Consider the following 16,953-nt stretch of genomic DNA (forward strand, 5'->3'; position numbering starts at 1 on the left):
TCTTGACTTGTAAAATATTTCAAATGTAATTTGCTTCCAGTTCACAAGCGCTGGTCCGTCATGTAAAAGGCTTGTAGCTGTAAACTAAATGTGGAAACATGTAAGGGGTGTGAATACTTTTGTAGGCTCTGTGGAGAAGCTTTAGCTGCATCTTGTTCAGAAACAAATCCTCCCCACTCACCCACACTGTTCAGGTAGTAATTGGGTGGAACTGTGTGCTGTTAAATATTTACCTGTGTTTCAGAGCAGCCAATGTGGAACAGGATTAGATCCGGCTCTGTAGTTTCTCTGCAGCAGAAGGTTACTGCCGGCGCTGTCAAACATGGCCATTCATTCACTGCACAAATGCATCTGCCAGTTTTTCCTCGGCCTGCAGGTAGGAGCATGTTTATCTCAAGCATCTCTCTCTTCTCCCCTTTTGTCAGGTGTATAACTGTGTGTGTGTGTGTGTGTCTTTCTTCAGATTGTTTGCGGTCTGGACCAGGTGAAGCTCCTGAATCCTCCAGAGGAAGCTCTCCCTGACCATCTCCTGAGCGTTTTCTACTCTTGTGATGGGGCAGCTACCGTACAGCTGGACTGTGTCGTGTCATTTGAAACTGGCTCAGTCTCCACAGTCCGTATCAGACGGTGGAGTTGTGACCCCGGTGACCCTGTAATAAAGACCGTGAAGCTGAATCTGCCAGACTGGTTGGTTTACCAAGCAGACGGAATCGTTCCGGAGTCCCACAGGGTGCTGAGTTGTTTTCTCCGAGCCTGTGTCAGATACAGTGGTTCTGATGATACTAAACGGTCCAAGGGTTCTCAGGATGTGGCGTTCTTGCTGCCCAAGCCCTTCTTCAGTCGCCCTATCAAGCAGCATCGTCTCTGCACTGCGTGGAGTAAACAGATGTTACAATTAACTCAACAGTTTTTACAGAAAAAGTGTCCTTTAGAGCAAGGTAAGGGTGGACCAGTGAAACTATATTGGATGTTAGCGTTTTTATTCAAAGGGGAGTATTTATGTGGCATTTTATAGCACTATCATAGTCATATATAACAAACATGACCATGTTTGTAATAAGCAGCAAAAGAAATTGACTTCACAATGTAACACTTTTGAAATTGGGCCTCTGTCTCTTTAAGAAACTCCTGCTCTTTCTGACTGGAAGTCATCACAACATGGCTCCTCATGTTGTTTACAACCGCTATTAGGACTGTTGGACTTAGAAGTAGTTTGCATGATGAACCCAGCAGACATGCAGCGCCACCAAGTGTTAGCTAATTGCTACTGCTGCTAGTCTAGAGGAGCTGAGTGAGAAAGGGTTTCTCCGTGAGGTGGGAGGTTGGCGTCACATTCTCAAACATGCATAAAAGAATCAAAGCAGTACTCCATCCATGCTTCTGATGAGGAGATAACATAATGTAAAGCTGAATTAATAATAATCAAATTAATATTGTTGCATATAAAAACAAATTTTTGTCCAACTCGAACTCCTTGTTACCCTTAGAAACCGTCCATCTTCTGTCTGCGATCTATGCTTCAACTGGAGAAAGTTTTGGGATAACAAAGACCCTGGACCCGTACAGGAACCAGCTGCTGGAGCACTTCCGCATCAAAGCCGTCCCTTTTCCTTGGTATGACACTTTCATTTGCCACCCAGTTAAGTACGGAAATGTTACTATGGTTACCTTTGCACTGATCACTGTATTGTTTTTTTATTGTTTTTTTCCTAGGTGTGAACTCTCTCTGTGGGTATTTGTTAGCAAGTATTGCAAGCACAGATTTTGCGGATTGTTTCATCACATTGATTCCCATAACAATTATGCCACACCGGCACTTCTCCTAACAAAATCAGGTATCAAGAACTTTTCTACATTCTCATATTTTCTCAAAAAGCTACAATTTGATGTTGAAAGAGAGGCATCGTTACTGATACCACACCCTTCCTCATGAACATGTTTCAAATCACCATTTAAAGCTTTTCAGGAGAATTTGTGTTGAAAAGCTTAAAACAGGTTTTATGCTAAAATATCTACATGTCTCCAATTAAAGGACATTCCCTTCATGACAATATCTTCAAAAATTCAGTTTTTATGCCAAATCATTCATTCCAATTTTATTGATTGGAATGAATTCACCATGCTCCCTTGAACTCTGAAATCTAATCTTACTATCATAATTCTTATATTTTGATTAAATCTGGAATTTTTGTTGCTATTTCCCAGGGATTGTTGATTCTGATTGATTTTTGGTTGATGGGAACAAAATTATTTTTTTCCACCTTGTCTCATATAGTTTTCTTTTTTAAGTCTTGCCGCTTCCCTCAAAGTATTTTGAATTATTCACTTTAATCAGAATTTTAAACAAATAATGGTTATGGTTCTAGTTTGGAACCATTTACACCCAATAAATGTACTGATAAAACCTTCCAATAATTCATATTTATCATCTGTAAACACTTTTCATTTTTCTTAGTTTTTAGTCCAGCTCTTTTGATTGAAAATTTGAAATGTGTTTGGAATATTTTGCTCGAAATTCAACACATAAAGATCTTTTATTACTAGTCTCTGTGAAAGGAAGCTCCAGGTAGATGAATAAAGACAGTTTTAATTGAAGTAATTTGAAGCAGCATTCTGACAGGCCGGCTGCACATCCAGATAAGTGGAGCGTCTGAGGAATCCTCTGCGTTTCTCTCCTCGTTCACCGTGCCTTTAAACAAGTGGTGCCAACTCACTGTGACCTGATTCTTCAATATTTGCATAAGGATAACAATGGCACTAAGGCTGCCATTGTCTCTATAGGTCACCGTTTCCTTGGTGTTTATGGACAACGAGGAAAGAATGGTTAAATCTTCAGAGTACTTGTAGGTCTACTTTATAATTTAATGACAAATTTATTATGTGATTTTGCTCATATTTAACATTTTATTTTTTTTAATACACAGGTTGAGTCATTCTGCCATGTTGGATGACACAGAGGGGTATTTTGTGATTGGTGGAGGGAAATTCATCCGAGGCCTGGAGGGTTATTTTGGACCAGTGGTGTTCTACCGCAACAAAGTTCCTCACAGCCTGGTAGTTACGCTCTTACAAATTCATCTCATAAACAAAATGTTTCTTACATGTTTGTTAAAAGTGTTGTGATAGTATAATATGAGTCAGAGGATCTGTGAAAAAAATCAAGCTCTTCCTCTTCGGTCAGAAACAACCAATCAGATTCAAGAGGAGGAGGGTCTTAGTGCTGTCAATCAAGCTCATGACTGAAAGCGCTACACAGAATTACATAATTACACTTGCTGACATGATTCAATGATACAAGTTAACTTTTCAGTTATATTGTCATACAGTAGCTTTAACTTAACAGTGAATATTTTAAATCTAAGCTCTTTCCCCTCATTTTTCTACATCCAAAGTCTGCAGTAGCTGCTCCAGATGTTCTAAAAAACATAAACCTGACTGGATGGCTGCAGAGCTGCCAGGAATTTCTTTTTGACATCACCGTCAAGATCAGTGGTTTCACCATCCAAGCCAAACACCAGAGAAAAAGTGGTAATGTGTCTTTCTGGCCACCAGATGGAGGTAAAATCTCAGTGGAAGAAAACCTGTGAAGTCACCAAACCATTAACTGATTTTGGCCCTTTCAGGGACTTGTTTGGCAGTTTTCCATGACCGGATGGGAAGGGATCCTTCAAACCCCCAATGTGAGCTTTGGGAGGAGGCAGCAGCTCACAGAAAACTGGCCACAAAACTAGCCAAGTTACTGGTTTTTAAACAAGGTAGTAAATGAACTACATAATGCAAATTTCTCTGACTAGACAGCTTGAGAGCTGTGATGATCTCTTGATTCAGTGATTGATAGTGATGGGCTGTCTAACACCTGCAGGTGGAACGGCAGTCAGCCCATCTGCTGTGGGAAGAGCTCTGTACTCCTTCTCTGTTCAGAAGATGAGTCAAATGGGCAGCAGTGCAGCGGTCAGCAAAGTCTTACCTCTGCTGCTCCAAGCTGGCTGCCTTGCTGATAACCACGCTCTGCACATGTCATCTGTGCTCTACAGCTCTGGTCTGGGAGTCCCCAAAAACCCCACTAAGGTGTTTTATTCATTTTTTTTCTATTCTAGCAGAGGTTGTTGCTCTCTACCTGGGGTCAACATGTTCAGTTTAGTCCCATGTTTTTGTGTTGGTCACAGGCCTGGCTGCTTGCCCTGCTGGCTGCACAGAGGGACCATCGGCTGGCGCTTCTCCATCTCGGTCATGTCCATCAGCGGGGGCTGCATGGTCTGCCCAAAGACCCAGATCTGGCTTATGCCTATTATGCAAATATTGCAAAACAGACGACTTTAGACCGTCATAATCCCACACCACAGCAGGTAACGGATGTGTTGGATGTTGGAAAGTAGAAACTGTTCATCTCTGTTCTTCTAGACTGTGCAGTGGTGTCTGAAGTCGGCTCTCAAGGGCCGATATCCTGCATGTTTTAGTTCTAACGCAACTGGATCAAATAATGGCTCATTAGGAGGCCTAGGAAGAACATCAACATGTTGAAAAGCTTGCTACTACCACCAGGGAGGGAACTAAAACATGCAGGATCCCAGCCCTCGAGGACCAACTTTGGGCACCACTTATATATTACAAAAGTTTTTAGATTAAACTAGAAAATTCCTGAAGAAATTTAACCGTGGCCTGCCAAAGTGTGCCCTTCGGTTTGGACCCAGGGTTCTGATACTAAAAATTAGCATCAAAGCTCAGCTTGGCAAAAAAATTACAAAGTATCATGTGGAGAATCACAAGAATGTTCACTAACATGGACTTGCACCATTCAGGATGCTAAAAGTAGTGTATAAGCCAAAATTAGTCAAAATGCTAATGTTCGCGTGAATATTGTCAGTAGCATATGGCGCATCACTAGCATATTGTCTGTAATTAACTTACTCCATTCAGTATACTAAACATGGCTAATAAGTAAAAGAAATAGCTTAATACCTTATTTAAAGTAAAAGGTTGGGCACGCAGCGGTACGAGCCACATCCGGCAGACGGAATAATAATAAATAATCTATAACTAGGTGTTTAAGTCTAATTTTATCCAATTTTATTATTTGTCCCTCTTATCTTGGCAGATGTATGCCCATAAAAAATATAAAGATCTGTAAATGTAAATGTTTTAAATTCTCTTAGCAGTTAGCACTGCAGTTAGCATTTTCCAGTCTGTGTGCAAGTAGATTTCCATTCCAATATTTGCTCCTTTACCATTTGAATGATCTCTGTTTACTGTGCTGTCAGCAGTTCTGGCTTCTGGCTCACCTGTGAGCCGTCAATCTTCAACATGTTGCCAATTCAAAGCCCAGGATTGGTCACCTCCTCCAGGTCTTATTCATTGTTTTTAGCTGCACAGTCCGGATCATTCTCCTCTATCTACATCATTAGTTCTACTGTGTGGCATTTTTCAAACAGCAGGTTGAATTGACATGATCAATTCCAATGGTCTCAATGACATCAGTAGTTATGACATCACTGTGATACCACAAAGGAATCTCTCTCTTGATTGTAGCACACAGTCAGTGTTTTCTCAGACCTGTTCCACAGTTCTATCACGAAAGATCACTCTTCAGAGCACGCTTGAATTTAATCGAAACTAGCAGGATATCGATTCCAGATATTACACGCCTTTCAGAGAAGCAAGAACTTACCAGAATATAGACATGAAGCAACAAATGATTACTTATGAACACGAAGCTTTTCTGGCTGTGCTTTTATGGATTGGGATGATGGAGCTCAACATCCAAGTCGACTACGACGCTGTCCTTTGTTTTGAAGATGACGATGACAGCCCCATTGAGCCAGAAGATGAAGCAACAGAGATCAAGGGGGAACCAAGTCCTTCCGGCGACTTGGAAAGTCCAAAATTATTGGAAGTCAAGCAGGAAACAACTGATGAGTATTCTCATCCCTTGTCCTACAAGAAAGGTTGTAGTGAAGAGACTAGCCAACACATCAATGATCTCGCTAGCCAGGTAGACAATCTGAAAAAAAGAACTGCAGAGTAAAACTTTTGATTTCAATGAGAAAAGAGAGCAAAGGACTGCATGTCAGACTGAAGTCATATCCCAGCTGGAAGAGATTCAAAAACTGCAAAAAAAATAAGATATGATATTCTGTATCATATCTTATTTATCAGGGGGAAACTGACAGATAAGATACTGAATTTCATATTTGTTGGGCAACCCGCCCCTTTCTAATGCCACTCTGGGCAACTGCCCCTATACAAGATCACCAGTGAAATGAAGACTGAGTTAAATGTTCCTTGCTGAATTGTTTGAGCTCTGACTGGACAGTGCTAAGCCCCTCCTCCTGGCTCTCGTTGATTGTTTCTGACCAGTGGTGTATCCCTGCAGAGCAGCATAGGGACCACCAGGGGGAGCTCAATATTTTTGTCTGTTTTTTTTTTTTTTCCTCACCTTCACATTATCTGTCTTATTATATTGTCAAGCCATTGTGGAAGGGGTGGCAACTCCAGGCCTCGAGGGCCGGTCTCCTGAACTTTTAGACATATCTCTACTTCAACACATCTGAGTCAAATAATGAGGTCATTAGCAGGACTCTGGAGAACTTGACTGCATTGAGGAGGTGATTCAGCTATTGGATTCAAGTGTGTTGGACCAGGGAGACATCCAAGAGTTGCAGGACACCGGCCCTCGAGGACCAGGAGCGCCCACCCCTGCCATAGTGGCATTGAATTATATTCAAGGGGTATCAGGGCAAAAGGAATTGAATGTCACACTTTTTAGTTTTGTACTTGTAAAGTATTTTTAAAAGAGCAGATAATTTTTTTCTAGAATGAAGTTTGCCATTCTATTGTGGCTGAAAGCATGGAGAAGTCCAAGTGGCGTCAACACTTTGCAGAGTTCTGGTCTCATTTTTCTGAAATGTGAGCTGAAGCAGAAGGTGCTTCTAAAAATGTCATTTCACTGAGGGATCAGCATCCAGTTTAAAGTCATCAATATGATTTCTGCACTCCATGCTCTGTAATATAGGAGAGATTACTGTTTGATAAAGAGGGTGTTTGGAACAGTTCTTCATGTTTAATTCATAACCCCAGCGCAGCGTTTTGTGGAAGAAACTGTTGAAAAGAAAATCAAAGTGTTTCACCTTAACATGTCTTCTGCTTTTCATTTCCTTTTGAGACGTTTGTGGAGGCTGTATATCTGAACGACGACGAGGCTTTGAACCGTCAGACCAATGAGGACCATCACATCTTTCAGTGGCTGAAGCTTCAGGCCCGCAGAGGGGCAGCTGACGCAGAGGTACACGGCTTCATCTGGCCCTGTTCTTTTAGGCATCAGAGGGAGTTAATTTGGATTTTTGTGAGGATTTAAGTGATCTGTGAGGCTTTGATCTTGAGATCAGGGGTGGACTGTGCCCACCACCATCTGTTGCACCAGATTCCTCACTTTCTTCTTTCTGCTGCTGAATCTTTTATTCATCGAGCTGCATGTGTGAGATTTCTGTCATGCTTCAGAAATAACCTAAAGTTACACCAGGGCTGTTGTAGGTAGAAAGAAATGCAGCCGGTGGAGTTGAACATTTAAAAAGTAACTGTTGTCCTGCAGCAAGCTCTTGCCCGGATGCTCTTCTGGGGTCAGCAAGGATTGTCTCCAAACATTCAAGAAGCTGTGAAGCATTACAGAAGAGGAGCTGTTCAGCTGGAGGACCCAGTGTCTATGTATGACTATGCAATAGTACTACTGCTGGTAAGATTTAAATCCATTTTCATTAAAATGCTGGCTTTTTTCGTTTTAAAGTATAGTGATCTTCTTATAGCAGATGGTTTTTCTTTGTAGGGTCAAGGAGTTGAGAAGGATGTTCCAAAAGGTGTCACATTCCTCAAGAAAGCAATGGAGCAGGTTTTACATAATTATGTTTTAATCACCCATTTCTAATGCCAATGTAGTGATTAACATGTTAACTTCGTTGCTAGAAATCTATTCAGTGTTCACACTCACCATGTTTTATTTTACAATGCTTCCTTCAGGGTTTTGTTCCTGCAGTCAACGCCCTGGCCTGGTACTATGAGCAGTTTGAGAAGGATTACCAGCAGGCTGTGGCTCTGTGGGAAAAGGCTGATCTCCTCGGTTCTCCAGACGCCCCATTGAACCTCGGCATCTTGTACTCACAGGGCCTGTATCCAGGAAAACCTGCAGACCAGGTTCGCAAACGTGCAAAGGCATACATTCCTTGTACTCTAGTATAAAAGCTTCAGATTGTTCAGCGGGGAATAATTTGTGTGTCCATCAGCATGTGGCGTACAAGTACTACCTGAAGTCTGCAGAACGAGGACACTTGCGCGCAGCAGTTTTCCTAGCTGATGTCTGGGCCACGGGGATTCCTGGATACGTCGAGAGACGTCCATCAGATGCCGTTTCGTGAGCTACTTCCGCTTTTTTTAATCACACTTTCATGCACACCTCGACTGAAACCTTCATATACAAAGCACCATGAACATAACAACTAATAGATTTGGACATTTAAGCATCATAAAAATTCTCAAAACTTCCCGGGTGGGAGAGATTCTTCTACATCCAAAAACAACCAATCAGATCCAGGAGGAGGGTCTTAGCACTGTCAATCACTCCTGTGTAAGTGCTGCTCAAAGTTCCAATGGTAGAAAACAACCTACCAAAAACTGTTTATCCACCATCACGTATGCTAACTAGCTTCAGCAGTCATGACAGGAACAGATAGCTTCCTGTTACGCTGACTGTAGCATAACATGGAGCGATGCAAAGGGTGTGAGAAGCACATACATGAGGTGATTGACAGCACTAAGACCTTCTTCCTGGCTGTGACTTGTAGTTTGTAACCGGGAGCAGTGTATTACTGCGGGTGGCAGTAGAGCCACAGGGAGAAAGCTCTGTTTTTGTTACGACAGCCTGTAAAAAACATGTTGTTTACTGCTGCTTGAATATTGATTTTGATACATAAACTACTAATTTATGTTAACATTTCTAACAAATGAACAGTTGAAATGCAGTATTAAAAATTGACCTGCAATCTATCGGAACGATTAGATTGGATTTTTTTTTTTTTTTTGAGACACATTGTTATAAATCGGGGCTTTATGAATAAACTCAATTAAATTGAATCATTGAAAGCCCAAATGTCTTGCCAGCGATAACAGTATGTAAACCTCTGACCTCACTGTTCATGTTTGGACATGTTCTCCGTCAACCTGCAGCTGGGTGAAGTGGACAGCTGAGCAGAACGGCTACTTGGGCAGCGTCCTACGCAAAGCGCTGGACTCCTACCTGAAGAGCAACATGTACGTTCTCCTCTTGTCAAACTCCATACGACAGCAAACGTGTAGTCAAACCAAAGTGACACTTTGTTTATCAAACAGGTTCATATCGTTGGTGTTTTATATCATGGCAGCTGAATCGGGGTATTCTCCTGCACAGTTCAATGTGGCCTACCTTTGTGACCAAAATGCGGTGAGTTGTGTCTCTTATGTGTGTAATGTAGATTTTAAAATCGAGTGACGATCGAAGGCGTTTTCTGTTCTAGGCTAGTTTCCTGGATCCCGCTTATGCTACACGCTGCATGTGGCGATATTACAATCTCACAATCCAGAGTCAGAAACCAGAGTCTTATGGTGCGTCACCACCTTTATGTTCAATGGTTTCTAGGCCATTTTCTGTCACTGACCTGCATTCCTGTTCCTCCTCCAGCCTTCATAAGGATGGGTGACCTGTTGTATGAAGGGTCAGACAGCAGGGAGAAGGACTTCTCCTCTGCTGCACACATGTATTCACTGGCGGCTTTAAGGAACAACCCACAGGTTTTGTTTTTGATTGTTGATTTTTTTTCTTTTTCTCTTTGTTACAATTAAAGTTGTGAATATTTCTGTTTAAGTTGTACGTTTAATCTCTTTTAAGGGTTGGTACAACCTTGGCTTGCTTGCTGAGGACGGCTACAGGCTGCCGCTTCCCGTACTGATTGAGCTGGGCCTGTCTGAGCTGTACCTGGCAGACAAGAATTTGCTTCTCAGTACATTGTACAAAAGGTTAGCAAAGGCTAATAAACATCTATTTGTCGTGTTTAAGTTATTATGAAAGTGCATTATTTTTCTCCTTTCAGATGCAGAGACTCAGACAACGCAGATTCCTACTTACCCTGCAGCCTTGCTCTGCTCAAAGTGTTTCTGCCATCTTTTGGAAAGCGCCACATTGCTGCAGTCGTTGAGGTTTGTTTAATCTTCTAACGTCATGAAACTCAATCCGTTTACAGCAAGCTACCGAGCTGCGTTTTAAAATGAAAATATCAAACGCAGAAGTACATTTGAAGACTGATTTGGTTAATTGTAACTGTACGTATTGATTATGTAGATGCTATTTATTTTTCCAGGTCTCCATTGCTGTGGCTGTGGTTGCGACTCCAACGTTGTTTGTGATCGTCCTCGGCGTGTTGAGGAGACGAACAAATAATCAAGAGTCTTGACCCAAACCTGACAGAATGCACAAAAAGCAAATGATTTATTTAGTGTTCAAATGCAGATTATCCCAGGGTCATCAGGAATTTGATGTCTTTTAGATTATTTTATTTTATGCAGTTCACATCAAACAGCAGCTCTGGGAAGTTTTCTGACATCCTGCAAAGAAATTCAAGCAGAAACTTTCCAGAAACTCACAAGTTCAATGGATGCAAGAATCGTGCAGGTGACATCAAAGAAGGGCTCCTATGTTAACATGTAACTCTGTCTGTTAAAAGCTGTTTCAATCATAAACATTTTGATCTTAGTATATGTGACCATTTAATGCTGCACATTTAAAAAATGACCATTTGCAGTTCTTTATAATTCATGACATGTTAAGAAAATCTGCTGTGCATATCATTTGGAACAGAGCATTTTGAGTTTTTTAGCTTTTTAGTTTCATGGGGCGCTTTGTTCAGTAAAATTTGATGTATACTGTAATAGTTCATGAATTGAAAATGATACTGACCATCATTTGCATTGACCTTTTAAGAAAACTTGAGAAAATATAATAATTTGGAACATGGTGTACATAGATTAGTACGGCGAAAGCATATTTTGTGAAACTACAAGTCCTGTATTGAATATAAATTATATTTGTCATTGCCAGACCATCTGGGGGTCAAAGGTCATCCTCTAAACATAGTGTACGAGGGCTTACAAAATCACTATGAGACTAAATAATCTGCAGACAAATCCAGCTGCCTGTTATTTCAGACACTCCAAGCATTAAGACATGGTAAGTGAATTTTCATGAGTGCAGACAGAGAGTCTGCATAGCACAGCATTTCATGCAAATAAAAAGCATTTTGTAGCACTTCTGTACATTCAGCTCCTCATACAGAACCCATACATGTAGGCCTTATAAATATTTCAATTTCTTTTTATTTTAAATGTTCCTAAAACAAACTAAAATAGCTTTCTGGCTTCATAGCTAATTTCTAAATGTGCTGTTGACATGATGGATTCTAACATTTACGGGACATCAGAGAGATTGTCATGCCATCAAACATTAAAAAATGCAATGTTGCTCTGTAGCAGCAAGACAATATACCTGAACTGATATGCTGCAGTAGCGGCTCATCAGGCGCTATGCAAGGACGTTTCCATGGCGTTTCTAATTGCAGGAAGTCGGTTTTATTTCTTTGCTCGATAATGAAGCGGTGCCAAGCAGATAATCTCTCTTGTGTTGAGATGTGAATTTAAATAAGAGCATAAACATGTTGGATTATTGATTTTCCTCTCTATCTTGGGTGCTGATGGGGTTGAAGGATAGCACTTAGTAAACTGTCACAATGACGAATTAAAGTGGCAGAATGAAGCTTTGCCCATATTGAACATCAGCTGCTGTAAAAAGACACGACTGCATGAGGGCGCATTTTTCAATCCAAGGACGGATAATTAGCTTCCAGCTTTGTTTCAGTATTTAGTGAATGTGTAGGGCTAAATACTAGCAAAATGAAGAACGGCGACCCCAAACATGCAGCCAATGGACTGGCCCGGTCCTCAAAGTCCAGACCTAATCGCTGATCTGCAGAAAGCTTACAGTTTTGTAAAATATTGAAGCACTCAAACAGAAAAATAAATAAATAAATACAATAAGGTCTGACTTTATAAAACTTTCCACACAGAAAATGAATCAGCTGCCTTGTGATCCAGTACACAAGATATGCATCAAAGTGTCAGAATGAGCAGATTTAATTCCTGCATCCTGGTGAGGCAAGGCCACCATGCCCTCTGCTGTCTGCGCTCTCTGCTGACTCCCATCCCTCCCTGTGACGGCCGTTATTTATAGCATGGCAGGAGCTGCAACACTAACAAGTGACAAGAGCTAAAATATCCACAACACAGTTTCAGGAGCCAAGTTTCAGGAGCGGTGAGGGGCAACAGCAAGGTCAACGCGTGGGAACGGTCATCAGTGTTTCCACATCTTCTGAGATAAGCGTGTTCTGGTTCATGGGCTTCAGGTTTAAATGTGCGCAAAACCTGCAAACACTTAAACAATCAGATTGAAATTCTGTTAACAGTTCTTATATTTATCCAAGAGAGAGAATATTAAATCAACCGACATGTAAGAAATGTGACTTCTAACTCCGATTCTTCCATGAGTGTCTCAGCTGAGTCTCTGGATAACGCTCCTCTGTCAGTGGAGGTGGACGCTCACATCCCCACTGTTTCCATTTTCAGATGATGAACTGAATGGTGCGTCAGAAAATATTCAGATTTGGGGGAGAATGTTTTAAAAGGGCTGCTTCAAGCCGCTCCAGGAATTGGTTTTGTTCTTTGAGTTCTGAGCAACGACGTTGCTGTTACACTGGCTGCCATTTCCACTCACCATATTAATGCGAAGCTTGACGTCACCAAAATGTATTTACTAAATGGAAACACAGCAATTAAAAAAAAAAAATGTTTTTCTGACAAAAATTGAAACTTTTTTTTTTTTTTTTTTTTACTTCACACCATATGTGGGATCAACAGCTGGCTGTTGTCACTGGTGGAAACTACGAAGAAGGAGGCAGGAAGTGGCAGGAGGAGGATTTATTGTGTGAACTAACTCACTGTCATTTTAATTGAACCTCTTATTTAGTGGAAACGCCACAATTGTGATGTTGCGTTTTTTCAACATTAGTGGAAAAATAGTGTTATCTATAGACCGTTAGCAACGATCTGGCTCAAATCTGTTTGAATGACAAACATCAGAAGGTAAATTGTTGCCTTCAATGGACTTAATTTCAGGGTGTCGGAGTGGAGGGGAGTAAGAGAATTTGGGGATTTCCACTTGTAACGAAGACTCCTTTGTACTTGGCATTTTCATTCCCTCTCCATGGTCAAATAAATTCCCATTAAAAGCTGCAGTTTTACTTTGATTAAATGTGAAAAAAAACAAAAACAAAACTAATCTATTAATTGACAACAACTTGATGCCAATGAAACATTTCCATGCAGAACTGTATTCCAGGGGACGCGGCGCCTGCAGCCACGATGTCTTCAGGGAATGAAGAACAAGATCAGACTTTTGTAGGGACTCGCACCGTGACGACTATTTAAACATGTCTCACCGAGAGCATTTACTGGCTCAATGTAGCTCCTCTTTACGCTGATTCTGATCCCAGTCGATTAAAGAATCCATGCAGAAAATTGTACAGGTGTTGCAATTAGAAGCTGTCGTCCTCTGCCATCTTGAAATAAATTGATCTACAGTTTTAATGACATATTAGAGTTAGTGAGAGCACGCTGGTGAAAATGGAGGAGCTATTACCCAGCAGACGTGAGTGAGGCTGTGCCACGTGTTTGACCGGAGCTTAATCAGGTCAAAAATACTCAGGCAACATTAATCATAAGAGTAATTCACCTGAAGAAAACACAAGACGGGGTCTTTTTTAGAGTATGAGCTATTTATTTCATTTGATATTTCTCTGTTTAATCTTAGGGCTTTTGAGCTCATCGTCTTATTTTAAGAATTATGTCATTTTTAAAGGAAAATGTCTCTGCTAAGCAAACTGTCCTGCTTGCTTTCCACTTTAGCCGAGTGCTTGCTTTCCACTTTAGCCGAGTGGTTTGTGGAAACCTTTGCAAATGTTTCCCATGTGGGGAAAATGAGCTCATCTTCCTGCTGCATTCATTCCTAATTGCTCTGGTTTAGAGCGCCGTCAAACTGTCCAAACCGGGGGAAATCTGCTGTTTGTTGCTCTTGTGCAATTGCATAAAACTGCCATGTAACCCTTAATTCTTTTGTTTATGGGTAAATCTGCCAAGTGACAATCTCTGATTGAACGATCAGTGTGAATGATAAGCGAGTCATTTCTTCATCCCGAGTCTCGGTCCAGCTCATTGCAATGAGCCAAAGAACAACTCTGCCTTATCAGCAGCCGTGGAGGCGGCCAGGCCTCTCACAGATAGATTTTTTTATTATTATTATTTTATTACCAAGAATAAATGGACATTGAATCTGTAAGTAACGCTGCAACCTCACAGCAACCACAGCAATAAGTTGAGTGTGGAAACGTAGGCTTTGAAAGCCAAGTTGATTCTTTAAGGTTTAATGTTTTACATTAAAACTATTAAAAAAATAAAATAAAAAAAAAGCTGGGAGAAGCAGAATATCAGGGCATTGACAGAGACGCGTCAGATTTATCTTCTGCAGTTTTTGTCATATGTTTTAGATGCAGTGTCTTGCAAAAATGTTTCTTCATATCTCCTGAATTTTTTACACCCATTTTCTGCTTACAAGCATTTTATCAAGATCTTAAGCCAAAACAAGCCAGCGCCGATTGTCGAGCGGACGGTGCATGATGTATGGTTTTTAAATTGGTTTGCAAGGAAACATCTGCGAAGTGTCGTGTGCATTTGGCCCCTCACATAAAAACCTTCAGCTCATGTAGCGTAAATAAGCGAAAGGTGGAGTAGAAGATAAGCAATGATTTTATCCACTGTGCTAATATGTTGTAGAAAAACTTGGGACTGAAAACCTCTTTGAGGTGAATATTTAATTTTGTTGTTGTATTTTTCACTTTTTGCATTTCATGACCTTGATTGAAAAGCTTACTAGAAGACAAAAACCTGCTTGAAGTGGCGTTTAATAAATCTTCCCAATATGACAACATGCTATTTATTTTATAAATACACTCATGCTGACTCATAAGAACCTGTCCTACTGTCCTGTTACACTAGATGGCAGTATTGCATTGTTTGGGATGAATAGTTGACATTTTCTAATCAAGGTGGATCCCTTTATTCTCGAATTTACTTTTAGGATTCATTGAAAATACAATAATATAGCTTAGCAATTACAATTCTTTATTTTTTGAGAACCACTTTCATTAATATGCTTTTCAAGTATATTTGTTTTGTCACATTTTAGATAAAGATATAAAACACAAGTGCAAGTACAATAAATATCCTTCATTTACTGTCAATAATTCTATTTCTTACTTTTCTGCATGTATGTAATTCTGCATGTGGGTCAAGAGGTCAGAGTCTCACTCAATACAGCCTCAGTTGCAGGTGTTGGGCTGCCACACCTGTTGGTGATCAGCTGATTACTTGCTGGAACTATAAGGAGCTGATAATAATCGATCAGATGTTGCTGTCGCTGTACAACAACCCATGAAGCAAAGCAGGTCGTCACGCTTTTACTTTGAAAACTGACGGGCAAAACGAAGCTGTGTCCAATCTGTTGGGATACGACCAAAAAATAATAATATTGCGTCGAAGTGCAATATTTCTTGCCACTCATCTCAGAGAGTGAACTTGTCATTTCATAGAGATTAACTACAGAGCAAAAATATTTTATGATTTCATTTTGTGGCAGTTTTATGATGATGGTTCACTCTGTCTCAGAGTAAACTTCTCAGCAGGAAACAGAAATCACACCAAACTGCTTTGCGTACACTGATAAGTTTAGTACTAAGAACACACTAACGTGTATCGTGACTGCTCCGCCGGATGAAAAACACCCAACTAAACCTCCTGGCATCCATTCGGGTTTGTGGGAAACGAAGGAATTTGTCACAATAAATGTACGATCGGAACGCTTCATTATGAAACCTCAACTGTCCAGGAATGGTTTGTGGACGCGTTCTGTGCTGCTCACACAATACCCACAGTTTGCCGAGGATAAGGGAGCCTTCAGCCGCCTCAGTTTTCTACTGTCCAAAATTCACCTTGTACTAAACATCTCTCTTCTCCAGACACCACAGAACCGTGAGACCAGAACCCACTGGCACTGTACATATTTTGTATTTATTCTCAATAGATCCATTAGTTACTTTTCATTCTGCGTCCTGCATGTAATTCTGCATGTGGGTCAAGATGATACCTGACAACATGGCAGTTCAGGATTGTGCCAAATGTCAAGTAGTATATACCATTCCAGTCTTGTTTTTAGAGCAGTATGATTTCAATGTACAAGCACAACACATGTTCAATTTATTATTATTATTTTTTTATGTGTAAATGATTTTAAAGCAGCAATATCTGCAGTATAACAACAAAACTCTTTTTTTACAACATTTTCTTTGTTTTTCCAGACCAATACACTTGCAGTGGCTTCCTTTTTTAATGAAAGTGGGGAGCACCAAGTCATCTAAGATTCATTAGCTCAAACAAGGCTGATGTAGTCAACTGAAAAAAGCCCACAACACAGCAGGCCGCAGCTCCATTACAGCACAAATGACATCAGAAAACTATCTCATGAAGAAAAAAAAAACATTTAGGGAGTTCATTTAGGATGCCTGGTTGCACTTGCTTTTCCTTTTTTGATAACCTTAATGTTCACAAACCGGGAGACACGGCGCAGCAAAGGGGGTTATTGTGACAGAGCCAGTTTGTATTGGAAGACTGCGACTTTTCTGCATTTGGTTGCCAACGTGTAAGGTCATGAAGTATTTCAGTCGGCCATAAAATCCACCGCCCTGTTCGGAGCAGTCTCAGCGGACTCCATCGCAGTCA

At 40.7% G+C, this 16,953-nt stretch overlaps 1 protein-coding gene across 1 annotated transcript; it reads left to right on the forward strand.

Annotated features, from left to right (window-relative positions):
- The first annotated feature begins 239 nt into the window (after positions 1-239).
- Positions 240-11,998, forward strand: LOC129369781 (protein sel-1 homolog 3). Its single transcript, XM_055045401.1, is given in 22 exon segments — positions 240-376; positions 464-938; positions 1,488-1,614; positions 1,714-1,835; positions 2,621-2,843; positions 2,925-3,054; positions 3,393-3,528; positions 3,624-3,755; positions 3,863-4,068; positions 4,167-4,346; positions 7,160-7,279; positions 7,586-7,726; positions 7,817-7,879; positions 8,008-8,181; positions 8,271-8,398; positions 9,211-9,294; positions 9,373-9,463; positions 9,537-9,624; positions 9,701-9,810; positions 9,908-10,035; positions 10,110-10,215; positions 10,377-11,998. Coding segments are annotated over 22 exon segments (3,111 nt in total). The 5' UTR covers positions 240-322; the 3' UTR covers positions 10,470-11,998.
- Positions 11,999-16,953: the final 4,955 nt, after the last annotated feature.

This window comes from Poeciliopsis prolifica, unplaced genomic scaffold (assembly GCF_027474105.1).
Source record: "Poeciliopsis prolifica strain line A6 unplaced genomic scaffold, Auburn_PproV2 SCAFFOLD022, whole genome shotgun sequence".
Classification (NCBI taxonomy): Eukaryota; Metazoa; Chordata; class Actinopteri; order Cyprinodontiformes; family Poeciliidae; genus Poeciliopsis; species Poeciliopsis prolifica.